Source organism: Eschrichtius robustus, chromosome 8, assembly GCF_028021215.1.
Source record: "Eschrichtius robustus isolate mEscRob2 chromosome 8, mEscRob2.pri, whole genome shotgun sequence".
NCBI classification, from domain to species: Eukaryota; Metazoa; Chordata; class Mammalia; order Artiodactyla; family Eschrichtiidae; genus Eschrichtius; species Eschrichtius robustus.
Genome location: NC_090831.1, coordinates 106,793,617 through 106,809,685, shown reverse-complemented (window position 1 = coordinate 106,809,685; position 16,069 = coordinate 106,793,617). Strand labels below are relative to the sequence as shown.

Sequence of the window (16,069 nt, the reverse complement as noted above, 5' to 3'; positions counted from 1 at the left end):
CTGCTCATTTTCTGGTTAAACAGTAAAACTTTGAAGCCTAGTCCAACCCTAGGTCCTTGCAACGACCAGTTGACTTTTCTCTGTTTAAGGAGTTCGGCTTTTATCACCAAAAGCTGTGTCTAGGACTGGAAAACATGTGGAAGGGTTAATATAACTCTCCCCAGCCACTGAAAAGTAACCTTTGGAATATATATCCTAGTGTATGTCAAGAACATCCTCTCCACAGCTATAGCTTTGAAATCCAGAACTCTTATTAATGGTTCTCACTGCTTACTCTGCAGTGTTAACAGATTGATTCAGACGAATTCTTACAAACAGTCTTGTTACTTTTGGGCATAGCAAGGATACCCACCTAAATTTCAATTTAAAAGGGAACTGTTTGGGATCAGGTACCCTAATGTAGATATTGTGTTCCTGCTTGACACTGTCTAGTGGAAGTAGAATGAGAGTCTTGCACCTGAACTTACCTAAGTCTGAAAGTTCCCATGGATCTGTTCCCTTATTTCCATGATTGACTTAGCCAAGAAATTTTAGTCATGATTATGTGAAACACAAATCACCCGCTGGGGCTATTCCCAGCAAGACTGTACTAAACTAAAGTAACTTGTAATTTTTATGTACCTGTTCTATAAAGATCAATAACTGAGAATGTAGGGTAAATAAGACAGGAACTTTTGAATGGCATCAGGACCTCATGAATGCAAAGTATGTGTCCATCTTGTGTAGCCCGGGTATTAAATCGTTTTACAGGGATGAAAGCCAAAATCCAAAGAAGTTAAACATTCAAGATTATGCAACAAGGTATGCCTGATTTTTGTGAGATGTATTACTAGCAAATGAGAAAGTTGCCTGTGAGAACATTCCTCTGACAAAAATGGGGAAAAGCTGTCAATATTTCTCTCCTACTCCACAAAGACTGAAAAGTTCTTTAGGTCAGTGAAAAGCTGAATAAGGGGAAGGAGTCTTGAATTAAAAGGGAATATTTTGTTGGGTACAAGGATGAACTTGGTGGGGATGAGGGGCCTGCAGGAAGGATGTAAGGTAAACTACAGGGTGCTAGAGGGGTATATTCATCCCCCGGGCCATGAGCATCAGTATTCTGTGGATTCCAACTTAAAACACTAGCAGAGGCCACTACCAACCGGAACTTTAGCGTAGCTAGGGAGCAGTGAATGGCAACGCATTGTCCTGCCTTTAACCTCTGGAACTTAGAGTATCTGTTATTTTGGGCGGGGAGGGGTAGTGTTCATCCACCACTGGCTACAACACACAGATCTACAAGAAATGACGGCCAGGTATGCTGTTTTTTTGTTTCTGCTTTTATTTTTGTTTTATTTTTAAGAAATCAAAATATAAGTAGAAGCCCAAGGAAGATTTTCAGCAGCCACTGAGCTGCCTGCAGTGTTGCAGAAGTCAGTCAGATGTTCCTGCCAAGCTTTGTAATTCATCAACTCGATATGACTGGTGAGAATGACACTTAACCTCAGTGTCTTCCTTACAAAAACCGTGAGAAACGCATCAGATAAATCCCAAATGAGGGACATTCTAAAATGTACCCTTAAAGCCATCTAAGTCATCAAAAACAAGGGAAGTCTGAGAAACTGTCAGACCAATGGTGGCTAGGGAGACATAATGACTAAATGTAATGTGATCATTTGGATGGGATGCTAGAGCAGAAAAAGAGTATGCGATAAAAACTAATGAAATCTGAATAAAGAATGGAATTTAGTTAATAATGATGTATTCATTTTGTTTCATTAGTTGTGACAAATGTTCCATAGTAATGTAAGGTATAATGTAAGATGTTAACAACTGGGGAAACTGGCTGTGGGTTATATAGGCACTCTATTAGCAACTTTCCTGTAAATCTGAGACTATTCTAAATTTGTTTATTTAAAAAAAAAATCACTAAAATCTGCACAGGGCACTTAACCATATAAAGATGCTAAGCCTTGTTCATAATGAGAAATGGTAGACATACTATTTCTCACCTATCAGGTTGGCAAAAATCCAAAAAGTTGACACTATAATCTGTTGAGACAGTGGGGAAACAGCCACACTCACAGATTTATCAGAATTTTGCCAATATCTAGCAAAATTAGACACATATTTATCCTTTGGCCCAGAAATCCCATTTCTGTGGAGCCATCCTAAAGATATACAGGCAAAAATATGAAAATACATAAATATGCACAAGCCTATCCACTACAGCGTTATGTATAATAAGTAAAGATTGGAAACAATTCCAATACCCACTAGTCAAAGGTAGTCAAAACAAAAACCTGTATCCAATTAAGCCTCTAGAATCCAGGGTCCAGATCAAAGTACCAATTTATAGGAAACACAGACAAAATATGTTAACAGATGCAGTCAGGAGCATCTAGGCAAAAACAAAATGCAGAACAAAAAATGCAATTTCTTCCACAATTAAATGGCAAGGGAATAAAATTTCTCTAGTTGTCTTAAATTTTTAAATGCTAGATATTTGATAAAAATTAATTAGGTGCGATATTGTAGTTTTTTAGGATGTGCTTGTCTTTTAGAGATATATACTGTTTATACCTGAAATATGTCTAGGATTTGCTTCAAAATAATCTCAGGGTGGGGGTGTGGTTGGGAGTTTAGATGAGAAAGACTATGAATTGATTATTGTTGGAGCTACTACATGGGAATTTCATACCATTCTCCCTACTTTCACAAACGTTTAAAACGTTCCCTAATAAAAAGATAAGAGCAGAATTGTTCAGGTCAGAAAATTACATCTATGAGCCAGATTCAAACAGTGAGCTACCAATTTGTATGCATTGTCCTAATATATTTAATAGCATATGAATATACATGAGGGTAACAGATTGTAATGGTCCCTAGTTGAAATCCACCCCTTCCTTTTTCACCATTTATTATGGGAATTGATTTGGACAGGATTTTAGACTCTGCACACATTTAAAAGTTCACGCCCTTGCTTCAGCCGGCTTCCTTCTGGAAAGCAAAGCCAGCCAGCCTGAGTGCTTATGAAGGCCCCACTGACTCATCAGCCTGGAAGGCAAGCCCTCCCTGTGTCAGCGGCCCCAGAGCAGGAGGGCAGGTGCTGGGGGAAAGAGGGCCAGCTGGTATGAAACATATGGTCTAGTAGGATAGCATGGGAGCAACCGGTACTGGAAAATAATAGCTGAGTCTGTTTTTTAATATTTATTAATCCAAAAATATGTAAAATTCCACTTTCTACCCCAGGTTCTTGGACTCTAAAGGGAGGTAGCTGCCAGCCTTAAGTATCTGGTGTAATACCCAAGTGCTCATCTCTATCTCTGGAGGAAGATGAGGAAGTGGGGCTCAAGCTAGGGAACCCCAATATCCGGTCCATGCCCTGCAGAGGACCTGCCAGGGAGACCTGACCCACAGCACTTGGCTCTTTTTGCCAGAAGAAATGGGGGCAACCGCAAGTATGCGTCACTCTGGGGCAACTCCCTCTGTACAACTAGGCCCCCTGGAGTTGGGGGGAGTTCCTTCCCTCCTCACTGGTGCCGATGGCTTAGTTCCCCCAGTTCCCCCACAGCCAGCCCAGGAGAGGCATATCCAGGAAGACAGAGTCCTCAAAGCAAAACTGGCTTCCAGTTTCCATCAGCTTCTGAGGAGAACCTGGAACTCGGGCCTCTTTTCCCTCTTATTCGTGACCCAGATCCACTTCCAGAGGACCCAGAGATAGGACCCTGCCGCCCACCAGGTGCCCACTGAGGCCGTCGCACCTCCACATCAGTCTGCACAGCCACCCTGGAAGCCTGGGCCAGTCACTGTCTGCAGCCTCATTACTGCATGCCAACTGGGTGCATGGGCCAGGGCCCCTGGCCAGCACTGAGGCCTGCCACAGGAGGGGCTTGGGCCACAGGCTGCAGCTGCTGCTGGGACTGCCAGATGTGATGGAGCTCCTTGAACTGTTCTACCATGCGGTCTTTGAGGTCTGGGTTTGAGATCTGTAGCCGGATGCTATCAGCCGACCAAGAAAGCTCCCCTGAGAACATCTCCAGCAGCAGCCGAGCTGCTACAGGCACCACCTGGGGGGCAAAGAGGAGAAAGGACAGGGAGAACCTTGGCAGGGCTGTCCAATCCAGTTGTGCATGAGGGCGTCCTCCAGGGGGCGGGTGGTGGGCTGCATCCACCAGGAAGACGGGGCACCAACTTCTACTTCATAAAAAGGCTGCTTATGTGTGGGCAGCACTGGTCCTTGATTAACTCTGATCACTGAGTTCACACTACCCAGAGGGCCCTGCGCCTCCACCCTGGGGCAAGGGCCTAGCCCCAGGATTCCCCAATATTCAAACCAAAGCAGAGTTGGGGGGTGGGGGGTGGGAGTATACCTGTACAGTGATGAGCTTCTTCTCTCGGGGTTTGCGATCAGGCCACTCCTCCCCAAAGCAGAAGAAGATCTCAAACGGTGGTGGGGTGTTGGTCTGGCCCTTCTGGAACAGGATGAGCTCTGCATTGAAATTGAGACCCTTAGTCAGAGGCTGGCACCATGCCCCTGGATGAAAGGAGACCAAGAGGAACACGACGTGGGGCCCTCACCATTGAGAAAATGCTCCAGGCTGAAGAGCTTGGTCTTGACCTCCCGCTGGATGGGGTTGGGGTGTGAGCCATGGGCAGAGGCACAGGGCCCGCTCCAGAACACCTTGCACTGGCACAGGCGGATGGCATACAGATCCTGGCCTTGTAGCTGGAGGATGAGCCCGCGGTCCAGGACATCCAGTAGCTGGTTGGTATAAAAGCGCTGCTTGTCGCTGGGGATGTCCTCGGGGCTGGGGAAGTGCACTTGTTCTAGGCTCACAGGGCCAAAGAGCTCCACCTGCTCCTGGGTGGCCTCCAGCTGGCTGTAGAAGAGCCGGCAGCCATGGGGGTTGCTGATGGTGAGGGCCCGGGGTGGCCTCCCCCGGTACTGAAACTTGATCTCCAGGTCGGTCACTGCAGGGCAGAGGGGCAGGCCCGCCCCGCCCGTGAGCCCCATGCCTCCCCATTCTGCAACCCACTGACTTTCTCTGCCTTCTCTGCCCCATGGCCAGGCCATCGTCAGCTCTCCCACTTCCTTCCTCCACCCAAGCAGGGACTGGCGTGGGCGTTTTTGTTCTCGTCATCCTCCACCTTCCCAGCGCTGCTTTTCCCTGCGCAGCCCCCCGGGGTCCTTACGAGGCAGCATGTGAGGGCTGATCAGCAGGTCGGGCAGGAGTTGTTCGCCTGTTGGGGGCAGGCTGGCAGCCAGGGTCCCAGGCTGTGGGCTCGGCAGGACCTCAGAAAGCAGCTCCCCAAAGTCAGCAGGGTTGCCAGGGGCAGGGCCCAGGAGGCTGGGGTCTGGAGCAGGGGGACCCAGCACCACAGGCGGCTGGAGAGTGGGTGGCCACTTGACATCCTCTTTGGGTAAAGAATAGGGTGCCATGGGGGGGCCGGGCTGCACTGCTTCTACGGAAGGTGGCGGCGGACAAAGCTTCAATGCCACTTCCAGGAGCTGCCTCCCAGGCCCACCTACTCCCAGCCCTGGGCCACCCCCCAGCCTCCCTTCAGCCCCCTCCCAGGTACCCGTGGTACCTGCAGCTCCTCCTTATACTAAACCCCCAACCACACCGCCTCCCAGCCCCACCTGTGAGGCTCAGGCTTGGTAACATCCTCTGGAGCTGAAAGGAAGACACAGGCAAAGGAGGAGGGAGGAGGTCAGAGAGAGAGAAGGGAGGACAGGTTATTAAATTGATCTGATGCTAAAGAATGAGACCCACAAGGCAATTCCCTGGCCTTCCGCTTAGGCGAGGCCAGACCCTGCCTCCAGGCCCAGCTCGGCCACCCCAAGCACGTCAGTAGGCTCTCAGTGCCCCAGTTTCCGCCTTCTGCAGGTGGTAATACCTACTAAGCCCCAACTGCTGAGGGTGAGACCATGTGTGAGCATGCTTTATACCAACAAAGTCCCAGGGAGGTTCAAGGTGGTGACTTTGTTCCTGTCTCCAGAATCCCGAGAGAAGAAACTCAGAGAAGAGCTGCAGAGACAGAGCTGCAGCAGAAACAGCTGCAGAAACAGTTCCATTCTCAGAGGAATGGAACTGCTCCATCCTACAGCGGAGTAGGACAGCAGAAACACCCTAGCAAGGCCCACCGCATCAGCGCAGGCAGATGCTGCGAAGAGCGGCCCCCGAGCTCACCTCTTCCTCTTCCTCCTCCTCCTCCTCTCCTGCACCGAGAGTGTAATCCTCACTGGGCTGTGACTCTGCCGAGTGAGGGAGAGAAAAGAAAGACAGGAAGGGAGTTCAGTGGGGGAGGAGGAGGAAGGCCACCAGGGCTCCATGTGGCAGCTCCTGCTGCGGCTTCTCCCCCTGCCCAGAGCTGCCCAAACACAGAGTGAGTGAAGGGCCGCACAGCCACCAGCAATCACTAGGGACGCCCCTGACCCCACGGCACTCTGCTCCCTGGGCCACCCGACCTACATTCACTGGAGCCGAGAGCCAAGAACCAGGATGGGTTGAGGAAGACAAACCTGGGGGCCTGGTCCATGCCAAGCCATTCCTGGCCTCACAAATGATCCACTCCTGGGAGCCCTGGATGTTATGACCTAGCAGCATGCCCCCGACCACTGCTCGTTGGAGGGGCCCCTGGCCCTTCCTGCATAGCCTCCCAGGTGTCCCACACAGGGCCAGACAGGATACCTGCAGGAGTGGGGCCATTGGAGCAGACCTCGTAGATCTTGTAGGGCTGAGGCGGCATGTCCCGGGGCCCATCATAGATGAGGTGAAAGTCACGGCTCTTGTTAAGGGCACAGCGCAGGTTGGCCTTCCACTTGGCCGGATCAGCCTCATCCACCCCCTCGGTGTACTTTCCCGTCTCCTTGGCCCAGGCCTAGGTCAGAAAGACAAGACAGGTGACCACAGAGAGCCTCACCCCTCACAAAAGCCCCTCCTGGCCAGTGGGAGTCGCTGCTGTGCGGTGAAACCTTCAGCGACACACTGGTGGAGCCCAAGTGTCCGTTTGCAAGGTGGGAGATAGGAGGCCAGTCCCTTGGGGCTCCAACAAGCTAAAGGAAATCTAGGTGCTTTGAAGGGCATTGTACTCACTGGTCCTAAGGTGGCAAATAGGTACAATCTCTGAGGAGGATGGGGTAACATGGTGGATAAGAGCATGGGATCTGGAGCAGAACTGGGTTTGAATCCAGAATCTGCCACCACCCGCTGTGTGCCAGGGTGGGTTACTTTGCCCCTCTTTGCTTTGATCTCCCCAACACAGTGCCTACCTCACAGTGTGGCGGTGAAGACTCAGGGCTAATGCACATAAGCTCTCTGAACTGTGTCTGCACTCGGGATGGACTCCGTACACTTCAGCTGTTGGTATTATTATAATTATCATTATTTTTTGGCCTCGCTGCACGGCTTGCGGGATCTCAGTTCCCCGACCAGGGATTGAACCCGGGCCGTGGCAGTGAAAGTGCCAAATCCTAACCACTAGACCACCAGGGAACTCCTGGTATTATTATTTTGGAGGGCAATTTGGTTGATATCAAGATTGCAAATGTTTCTGCCCTTTAACCCAGCAATTTGACTTCTGGGAATTTATCCTACGGATGCAGAAACATCCACACAAAAGTTTGCACGTACAAGGTTATTCACTGCAGCTCTGTTTACAAAAGAAAAAGACCCCAAATAATCTAAATGTCCATTAATGGGAGCTGGTTAAATTATGGCCAACCCATAGAATGGAATACTGGGCAGCAAGAAAAAAAAAAAAAAAACAGGGAAGTTTTGATATACTAACATGTTGTAATCTTCAAGAAATGAGGTACAGAAGAGTATGTAAACATCTACCATTTTTGTCAAAAGTTGGGGAAAGAATAGGTATATATTTGCTTGTATATGCACAAAAATCTCTCAGGAAGGATAAACAAGAAACTGATAATACTAATTGCCCCATAGGAGGGGGTTGGGTGGCTGGGGGACAGTCTCCCATAAGGGAGACTTTTTGCTGTTAACCATTTTGCACTTCTTAAATGTTGAATTGTGTGACCATGTTACCTATTCAAAAATAAGAAATGGATTTGAAAGGAACCTTGAAAAGGTAAAAATACCAAGTGCAAAGACTAAGAAATACATAGCCAAAGCTTTAAAACGAAGCATTCCCTTTGACCCAGAAATGTTTAACGAGGAACTAACCCCAAAGAAAATCATTTAAGATGTGCCAAGGGTAAGAGTTTAGAGGGCGTCCATGGCAATGTGGTCTTCAACACAAGAGACCCTGAAAGCCACCTGAGGTGTCCAAAAACTGGGACTGGGTGACTAAAGTGTGCTTACCCCTCCAATGGAACATTCAGTGGTCACTAAAGGTGCTGTGGCATTTGTTGGAGAGGAAAGCTAGTCCTGATGTTGGGTGAAAAATACAGGTTATAAAACAGAATCTATGGTTTGATTCCATGTTTACACTTCATATACACACACATGCATAAAACTGAAAACGCAAGCAAAAAATATTCATAGTAGTTACCTCCTAGTATTAAGATTAAGGGGGAATTCTGTGGTCTTCTTTTAGCGTATGTGTACACCAAACGTGCACCCTGGACAGGCACTCACGTGTGATGAAAATGACACAAGAACAAGGAGGAAGAGAAAGAGTTACAGGAAGGTCTCCTGGGGGGTCCTTCAGTCCTCACCGTGCTCTGGGGATCAGGTTAGAAAGATGTGCACTGTGATGATGCCTGCGGCCCCTTAGCCCAGGCCTGGGGTCACCTGCAGCAAGGCAGCTAGGAGAGTGGCCAGCCTGAGATGTAGAGGGAGTTCTCTGCTAGGGAGGGGGGCCTCAGAGGTCCAGGCAGTACGCCTGTCCAGGGCTTACCTTGAAGATGGTGTTATCTCCATCCTGGCTGGGGCCGTGCCGCGTGGCATGGCGCCAGGGGATATAGAAGCATTTCTTTTCGCCATTGACCCACTGAAGCCCCGGGTACTGGCAGCTGTTCACCTGGGCCACCAGCCAGGGCTTCAGCCGTACGCGGCGGGGCGGAGGAAGGGCAGCGGGGGCAGGCTGGTTCATGGCAAAGGCGTCTGCCGGAGAGAGCAGAGGGGGAGCACATCAGCACGTCAGCTGGCCGTTCCCTGCAGCAGGGGACGTGGGGGCGCTCGGGGGGCCGAGGCACGGGGCCGTTAGGGCTTTCCCTTCCTCCAGCACGGGCGGCCGGAGTCACTGCCGTCCATCCAGGTGCTCAAGTCAGTTCTCCTCTCCAGCCACCAGCTTTCCTGTCACAGTGTCCCTGCATGTGGGCTTTGTGTTTGGGGGGAAGGAAGGAGGGGGTGTACAGCTCTAGTGGATGCTGTGGGTGCCCCACCCGGACGCCCCGTGCCAGGCAGGGCATCAATTCCCCAGCTGCTGTGAGGGCGGCACAGCACAGAGCCGCCGGTCGCCAGAGAACCGCCCTCGGCTGCCTCACTCCCGGGCCGGGCCCACCCCTCCACACTGGGGGGACAGCCCACAGCCAGTGGGTGACTGACACACGGGGACAGAAGGCTGGTCCCCTGGCTTCAGGTGGAGCAAATGTGCGCTCCAGGCTCCTCGTGGGTTCGGGCTGAAGCCAGCCTCCAGCTGAGTCCACATCCTGGCTTAGCTTTCTTCCTGCCCCAGCCCTGCTCCCTCCCTCTCCTCCAGAGAACCCCTCACCAAACCACCTTCTAGGAAAGCCGGCTAAGACAGAGGTAGAACCTGTGAGTCAGGGAGGGTTTTCCCACCCAGTCCTCAGAGATTCCTTTCTTCCTCAGTTTCCCTCAGGGATGAAGCTTCCCACCCTCCCCTGACCTGGACAGCTTGAGAGAAATCCCATCAGCCAACTCCCTCTACCGCCTGCATCACTGGCAAGGACAGCCGCCACCAAATTTAGAACTTACCCTTTTCAAGCCATCAATTCCTAGACTCTGGTTCCTCCCACCAACCATGCATTCATTCAGCAGCACCTAGTAAGCATCTTATGTTTGCAGGCCCTGTGCTGTGGGATCCACAGAGGCAGGGTCCCCACTGGAGTGAGTGCCACCCCCCGGGCCGCAGTCTCCGCCTCCCTTGTCAGAGGCCAGCTGGCCACAGGGAACCCCTGCCTCCTTCCCTCCACCTGCCAGCCCCTCTCCAGACCCAGGACTGAAACTTCTCTTCACTGTCCTGAGCCCCCTCTTGCCCCGCTCCACTCCTGGGTAGTCTCTCCCCTGCCATTGCCCTTAACCTGTGAGCCAGGGTCAGAGACAGAAAGGACCGAGCCATCATAGACCCCCATCCTGAGACTCAGAGGGGACTCTGTCGCTGGTCAAGGAAGGAACAAAGGGCTGAGCCACGATGAGAAATCAGGCTGCCTCCCGCCCAGGGCTCTAGTTTCTGAGCACATGTGAGTTAGGTGGGTGTGCAAGCGTGTGTGTAAGAGGGCACACACTGCCCCGGCACCATGCTCCTCTCCCACTTCCTTGGTACCACTGTCCCTCACACAAGATGCTCCACAAGTAATGGAGAGGGAGTGGTGGCAATGAGGATGGGGTGGGCCAGGGTCTTTCCCAGAGGCCGTGCTTCCTGGAACAAGGGTACCCACACTTGGCCTCTGGGGTGGGCCCCCCAGCACTCACATGCCCCTCTCCAGAGTGCCATGGGCGGTCCTGAACTCTTCTCCGTTGAGGTGAGTGGTTTGGGGCTCTTACTCAGCCTTGCACTGCCTCTTCCCCATCTTGTTTACCTTCCAGGTGGGTGGGCGACCTCTTCGAGGGCAGGAGTGCCTCCTGCTCTTCTTCCTCACCACTCGCCCCCCTCCCGGACACCCTGCCATTCAGTGGACCAAAATAGGACTTGAGAAATACCTACCAGATGTTGGAAGCATCTGTCCTCCAGCTGTTTATTCCCCCCACCGCCGCCCCACAACCAGCCCTGCTCTCCCCAGGATCGTCCTCTGACTCAAGGGTGAGACCAGACCCAAGAGGAAGGCTGCAGGGGCTGTGATGCAGGTGAGGGTCTCAGGGGGGCAGGCCTGTCAGGGAAGGAATGACTGAAGGAAATGGGGTATCTGGGTAGGTGAAGTGAACACTCAGTGGGGTGGGAATGAGAGGTACCACCGTGTGACAAAGAGACTAGGGTTGAAGTCAACACCCAGACAGCCTCCACTGAGACAGACTAGACCCAGGTTGAAGAACTTTCCAACAGCTAAAGCCACCCAACCACAGGCCGGACTGCTGCTGGGAGCAACGGTTTCTGGGAGTACACAAGCTCTGGCGGGCTTCCTGGCCTGCACTGGGACACACACACACACACACACACACACACACACACACACACCCCATCCTCCCAGGCCTGCTTTGGAATTTCCCCTGAAATTCCCTGCCCCAGTACCTTGCTGGGTAGTGGCAGCTAAGTGCCACCTCCACGCCGCTAAGGAGTCTCATCTGCAGGCCTCCCCTCAGAGCAGTGCCCAGCGCTGGGCCGGGACCGGGAAGGTGGGAGAGCGTCCAGCCCTGCCCCCAGGCCTCAGAAGATGGGTGGCTCGGTTCCCTTTTCTGCACTAGCCTCCACCCAGCCCCAAGGGAAATGAAAGTGGCCAGACCGGACAACTCGGAAACCTGACTCACTGTGAGCTGGGGGAGGGAAGGGATGTGGAGAAAATCACATTTGGGTCCCCCAGACCAAATTCTCAATCTCTCACCTTGTAGCCCATCCCCCACCCCCCAAGCCCGCTGGCAGTCACTGTACACGGTGTGGTTCACAGCACCGGAGAACCTCACCCAATATGTATTTGTAGCATCCCCACCCTCCCAAAGGCCTGGGTCCTAGAATAGAGGGGTGGCAGTCACCAGTAGCAGGCCATTCTGGCTAAGAGAAGGTGGACAGAGGAAAGCTCTGTTGACACAGAGGACAAGGCAAGCTTTCCTGATGACCCACACACATGGTCAGCCCGCAGCTGTGCCAAAGGTGGTGCGGCTGGGAGGCCAGAAAGGTCGTGTCCTCTGCCCAGGGCAAGAAGGAAGTCAGGGCGAGGAACACTGCCTGGCCTGGGCCAACACTGCTCTTCAACACAAAGGTCTTGAAATTATAACTCTGACCTCTTGACAGTAAGGTGCAACCCCTTCAAGCAGTACAGGGAGGGGCTGTGGAGAGAGCCTCCCATGACAAGCCTGACCAGGGCCAAGAGAGAGTCTGTCCAGCATGCCACAGAAGTGTCTTCAGCCACAGGGGGTCTGCCTGCCTCCAGGTGCACCAGGACCAGGCTCAGCATCAGCTCCCCAAGGAGGCTTCCTCCCACCGGGAGACAGGCTTAGATCTGATTCAGACTATCCCAATGCCAGGAGTTCCGAATTTCAGTGCCTTTGTGCTCCATCCCTACTTTCCCTCCACGTAGAAGCAGTAGCCCAGATTCCCAGGGTGTCCCAGAAGCTATAGCACAGCGCTGAGAAATTCCATCCTACAGCCCCTACCTGCTGCTGGGAGGAGGACTTGATTTTCCATCAGAGGTCAGGCTAGTCAGGGGGTCTGCCCTGACTCCTTGACAGCTGAGCCGGTCTGCAGCCCTCAGACCTAGCCTTGTGGATTTGAGCACTGGAGAGCGGAAAGGCGGAAGTGCTTCCATGGGAACATCAAAGGAGGTGTGGCCTGTTGAGGACCCGAGGAAGCCCCCAAAGGTGAAGGGGCAGCCAGGAGCTCCTCCTGAGGGGGGGAGGCCCCACATCTCCTGAAGTCCCAGGAGCCAGCCACCAGAGGAGCCTGGAACATTGTGGGCACCAGGGACCCCCTAGGGGAGGAAGCTCTGCAGCCCCCAATAGTGGGCAGATCAGCAAGCCCTTGCACCTCCCGAGTTTATCTGATTCAGACGTCTCCCCACTGTCTCCACACCAGGCTCCTGGAGAAGGCAAGGGGTTCCCTGCCCCCGGCAAGACCTTAAGCCCCGCCCCCTCATGGTGAATTGACCACACCCTGAGAATAGCTGAGGCTCTGGGGCAGCTGATGCGGCGAAAGAAGCTTTTCTCGGCTTCATTTCGGGGGCACGGTGGGGTAAGGCCAAGGCGCAGGGGGAAAACCCCAAGATAGGCCCTTTAGGTAAAAAAGGGTGGTTTCCCATAGCTTCTCTTGACTTGCTGGAAGCCCGAGCGCCCTAGCCCGATAGCTCTGCTCTGGCCCGGCTGCCCCTCCTGAGGGCCTCTAGCTTCCTCCATCGGCCCCGTCCTCGTCCTTACTGGTCCTGGTCACTCGTCCCAGGTCTGGGCGCTCGTGGAACCCAGGCCCGGCCCGGCCCTCTGGACCGCCCCCGCCAGTGCTCCCCGGGTGGCTTGCCCGCGCCTCCTGGGCCAGCCCACGAAACCACCACCCCCCTACCCCGCCCGGGGCGCTGGCTTAGGGTCTGCCTCTCGGACGCTTCTCCGGCTGGTGGCGCCCCCGCCCTCGTCCCCCCTCTGATGTGCCCAGGGTGGCGGCGTGGCCGGGAAAGTCCCCCTCGCCCCTGCTCCCGAGTGCCGGATCCGGCGGCTCTGGGGTCGCGGAGACAACCCCGGCGCAGGTGTTCATCATCTCCTATCCCGCATCACGGTCACGCTGGTCTCACTTTCCCTCCGCTTTTAGACTCTTAATTGTTTCGTTTCTAAGTTCGGGGGAAGGCCGTAAAGAAACTAGTCTAAGAAGTATCGCGCCCGTGGTTCCTCTCTGTTAGAGGAGGGTCAGCGCCTTCTTTTCTCGGCCACGAGTCGAAGGACGGCCGGCGCCTCAGCCTGACACCATCTTACTACACACTCTCTGCCCCAATTCTTGCCATTGGCCTTAAGATCCAGGGAGGATGAACCTTTTTAAAACTCATTCTCTTACTCGAAAGGATGAGAGGTGCCAGGGGAAGAGGGATCGGAGTGCACAGAAAGGGGGAATCGGGGTTTGCCCCTCCCATGGCCCAAGCCGGGCGCCCGGGCGCTGCCCATCCTTGGCGGTGGCGAGACGAAGGGAGAGAAGCAGCAGAGCTGGCGCCCCTGGCAGCAGTGCCTACTGCGCCGCCCGCGCCTCCGGGCTCCCCGGGCGCCTTCGGGACGAAGGCTGCTGGTGCGGGGCACCCCACGCTGATCAGGACGTAGGAGGCATCTTGGAGGCCGCCAGAACGGCGGGGCGCGCCCTGCCTTACGCGACACCCCCGCGTACCCCCACCGAGCTCGGGCGCCAGGAGAAGCCGGCGCTGACCCCTCCCGCCCGCCCGCCCCGCTCCGGTCCCCCGCCCGCCGCCGGCGGGTGCCCCGCGGGCGCGGAGAGGAGCGCGCCGCAGCCGGGACGTACCTGTCTGCGGTGCGCCCGGTTGGCTGCGCCCGGGAGCACGGGCCAGGCGGTGGGGCCGAACTGCGCCCTCCCGGAGCCGCGCTTGTCTGTCCGCCCGCCCTCCCGGCACTTCCGCATCACCGCCCCCGCCCCTGGGCCGAGGCCGCCGAGCCTGGGTGCGCGGGCAGCGCTCCGCCCTGCCCCGCGAAGCCACCGTGGGGTCTCCGCGCAGACCCAGCGACCGAGGGGCCGGGCTGAGCCTCGGGCCAGGCTGGTCCCCCTGCAGCCCAGGGCCTGGGGGAGACGCCAGGCGGCGAGGTAGCCTGGACTGACTACTGGGCTCCTTCAGCAACCGGGAAGCGCGAAATAGTCGTTCGACACCCCTAGCCCCCCACCCCACCCTGCCGCTGTGCTCGGCTGGGCCCGGGAGCTTCCCAGCCTGTCCCTCCGGGAGCTCAAGATCGGTGCGGACTTTGGCGATCAACCGAGCCACGTACCAGCGCGGTGGGGCGGACTGATAGACAGCCCCCGGCCCTCGCCCGCCAGCCTGCGAACTCTACCGAGGGTCGCCGGCACCCAGCCGAGGGTCGCTGGCACCCAGACTCAGACACCCCCTTCACGACGTGCCTGCAGACAGGGATCCTCAGGCTACTCTGTTCCTTTCTAATTCTCAACCTTCGCACCTGCCTGCCCCAGGTCCCCTCCCTGATCACCTTCCGGGCCTCTCAGGGTCAGCTCCTTGGTCGCTTGTCCCACCTCTTCACTCACCGCTATCTTGACTACCCGTCTGCCGTTGTGAACGCTTTTCGGTTCCACAAGTGGGCCTCTTCGCTGGCCTCAACCTTCACACATCCTGTTCCCTCTTCAGGAGCATTCTTCGCTTGGGAACTCCTGCTCGTCTTCAAATGTTGTTTCAGCATCACCTCCTTTGGAAAGCTTACCTTGACTTCCCTTCCTAGGTCAGGTTCCCGACCTCTGAGGCTCGTCCTCGCTGGTTTTCACTTAGGATTTTAATGTCTGATTCCCACTGGAATCAGCTTACTCAGGGACCACTCCTGTCTTTTCGTCTTCTATTTTCTATAGTAATTTTTAATTAAAATCTTTTTAAACGAAGGAAATTTACGTCAGTTGATTAAATTTTAGGTAGAAACTAAAATACATAAGTTCTAAAAAACACTATTTGCCCTTTAAAGTTTAGAGCCTGTATTTTTAAACAAATACAGCCATATTAGTTAGTTGATGAATCAGAACTTTGACCTTCCCCTCCCCTCTCCATCTCTGCAGGAATACCTAGGTTGGTCTTTACCCCTGATCTTTATCATGACTCTTTATGTGTTGTCTGTTTTTCTTCTCTCCTGCATCTCTCTCCCTCTCCCCCTCTCTTGTATAGCCCTAATATAAAAGGGAATATAATTATATGTATTTTATTATTTGTATCTGCTGACTCTTTCACTCTTTTATATTTTTAAAATTTAAAGTGTGGATGCAGAAAATGAGGATAGGGAGATTGTTTTGTATTTCTTTCTTTAAATGTGAAACTGCTATTTACTTGAAAATGGTTGCCCCCAAAATACGAACCTTTTTCATTGGAGGTCAGTTGTGCTTAATAGAAAGTATTCTATGTTGGACTAGAAAATATATCTGGAGCAATAGTCAAGAGGAGCCTTCCTTTATTGTTAGTTGCACCACACACAGCCTAAGGGAGCGTGAGACTAGGATTCTGCACTCTGCCTCCCCACGATCCCGTGTCCTCAGGTGAGGCCTCCCACCCTTAGGGTCTCTGAACTTTGTCAAGAACCATTCGGGGGCTGTGTGTAGAAGAAGG

At 53.7% G+C, this 16,069-nt stretch overlaps 1 protein-coding gene across 3 annotated transcripts; it reads right to left on the bottom strand.

Moving 5' to 3' along the window:
• Positions 1 to 3,176: 3,176 nt before the first annotated feature.
• Positions 3,177 to 14,354, bottom strand: IRF5 (interferon regulatory factor 5). Of its 3 annotated transcripts, none has more exons than XM_068550092.1 (9): positions 14,266 to 14,354; positions 8,845 to 9,050; positions 6,675 to 6,864; positions 6,174 to 6,238; positions 5,624 to 5,657; positions 5,176 to 5,445; positions 4,561 to 4,953; positions 4,353 to 4,471; positions 3,177 to 4,049 (listed from the first exon to the last, which is right to left on the bottom strand). In XM_068550092.1, the coding sequence occupies exons 2-9, from the start codon at positions 9,037 to 9,039 to the stop codon at positions 3,804 to 3,806; spliced, it is 1,512 nt and encodes a 503-aa protein (XP_068406193.1). In that variant the 5' UTR covers positions 9,040 to 9,050; positions 14,266 to 14,354; the 3' UTR covers positions 3,177 to 3,803. The 3 variants fall into 3 exon arrangements, with proteins under 3 accessions (XP_068406193.1, XP_068406194.1, XP_068406195.1); XM_068550093.1 differs by having other exon boundaries at positions 5,176 to 5,397; XM_068550094.1 differs by lacking the exon at positions 5,176 to 5,445.
• Between the last annotated feature and the right edge of the window lie 1,715 nt (positions 14,355 to 16,069).

Coding starts and splice junctions, on each gene's coding strand:
- IRF5 (XM_068550092.1), bottom strand. CDS start 9,039: ATGAACCAGCCTGCCCCCGCTGCCCTTCCTCCGCCCCGCCGCGTACGG. Junction 6,865..8,844: donor GAGATAACACCATCTTCAAG/GTAAGCCCTGGA, acceptor TTTCTGACCTAG/GCCTGGGCCAAGGAGACGGG. Junction 5,446..5,623: donor ACCAAGCCTGAGCCTCACAG/GTGGGGCTGGGA, acceptor CACCTTCCGTAG/AAGCAGTGCAGCCCGGCCCC.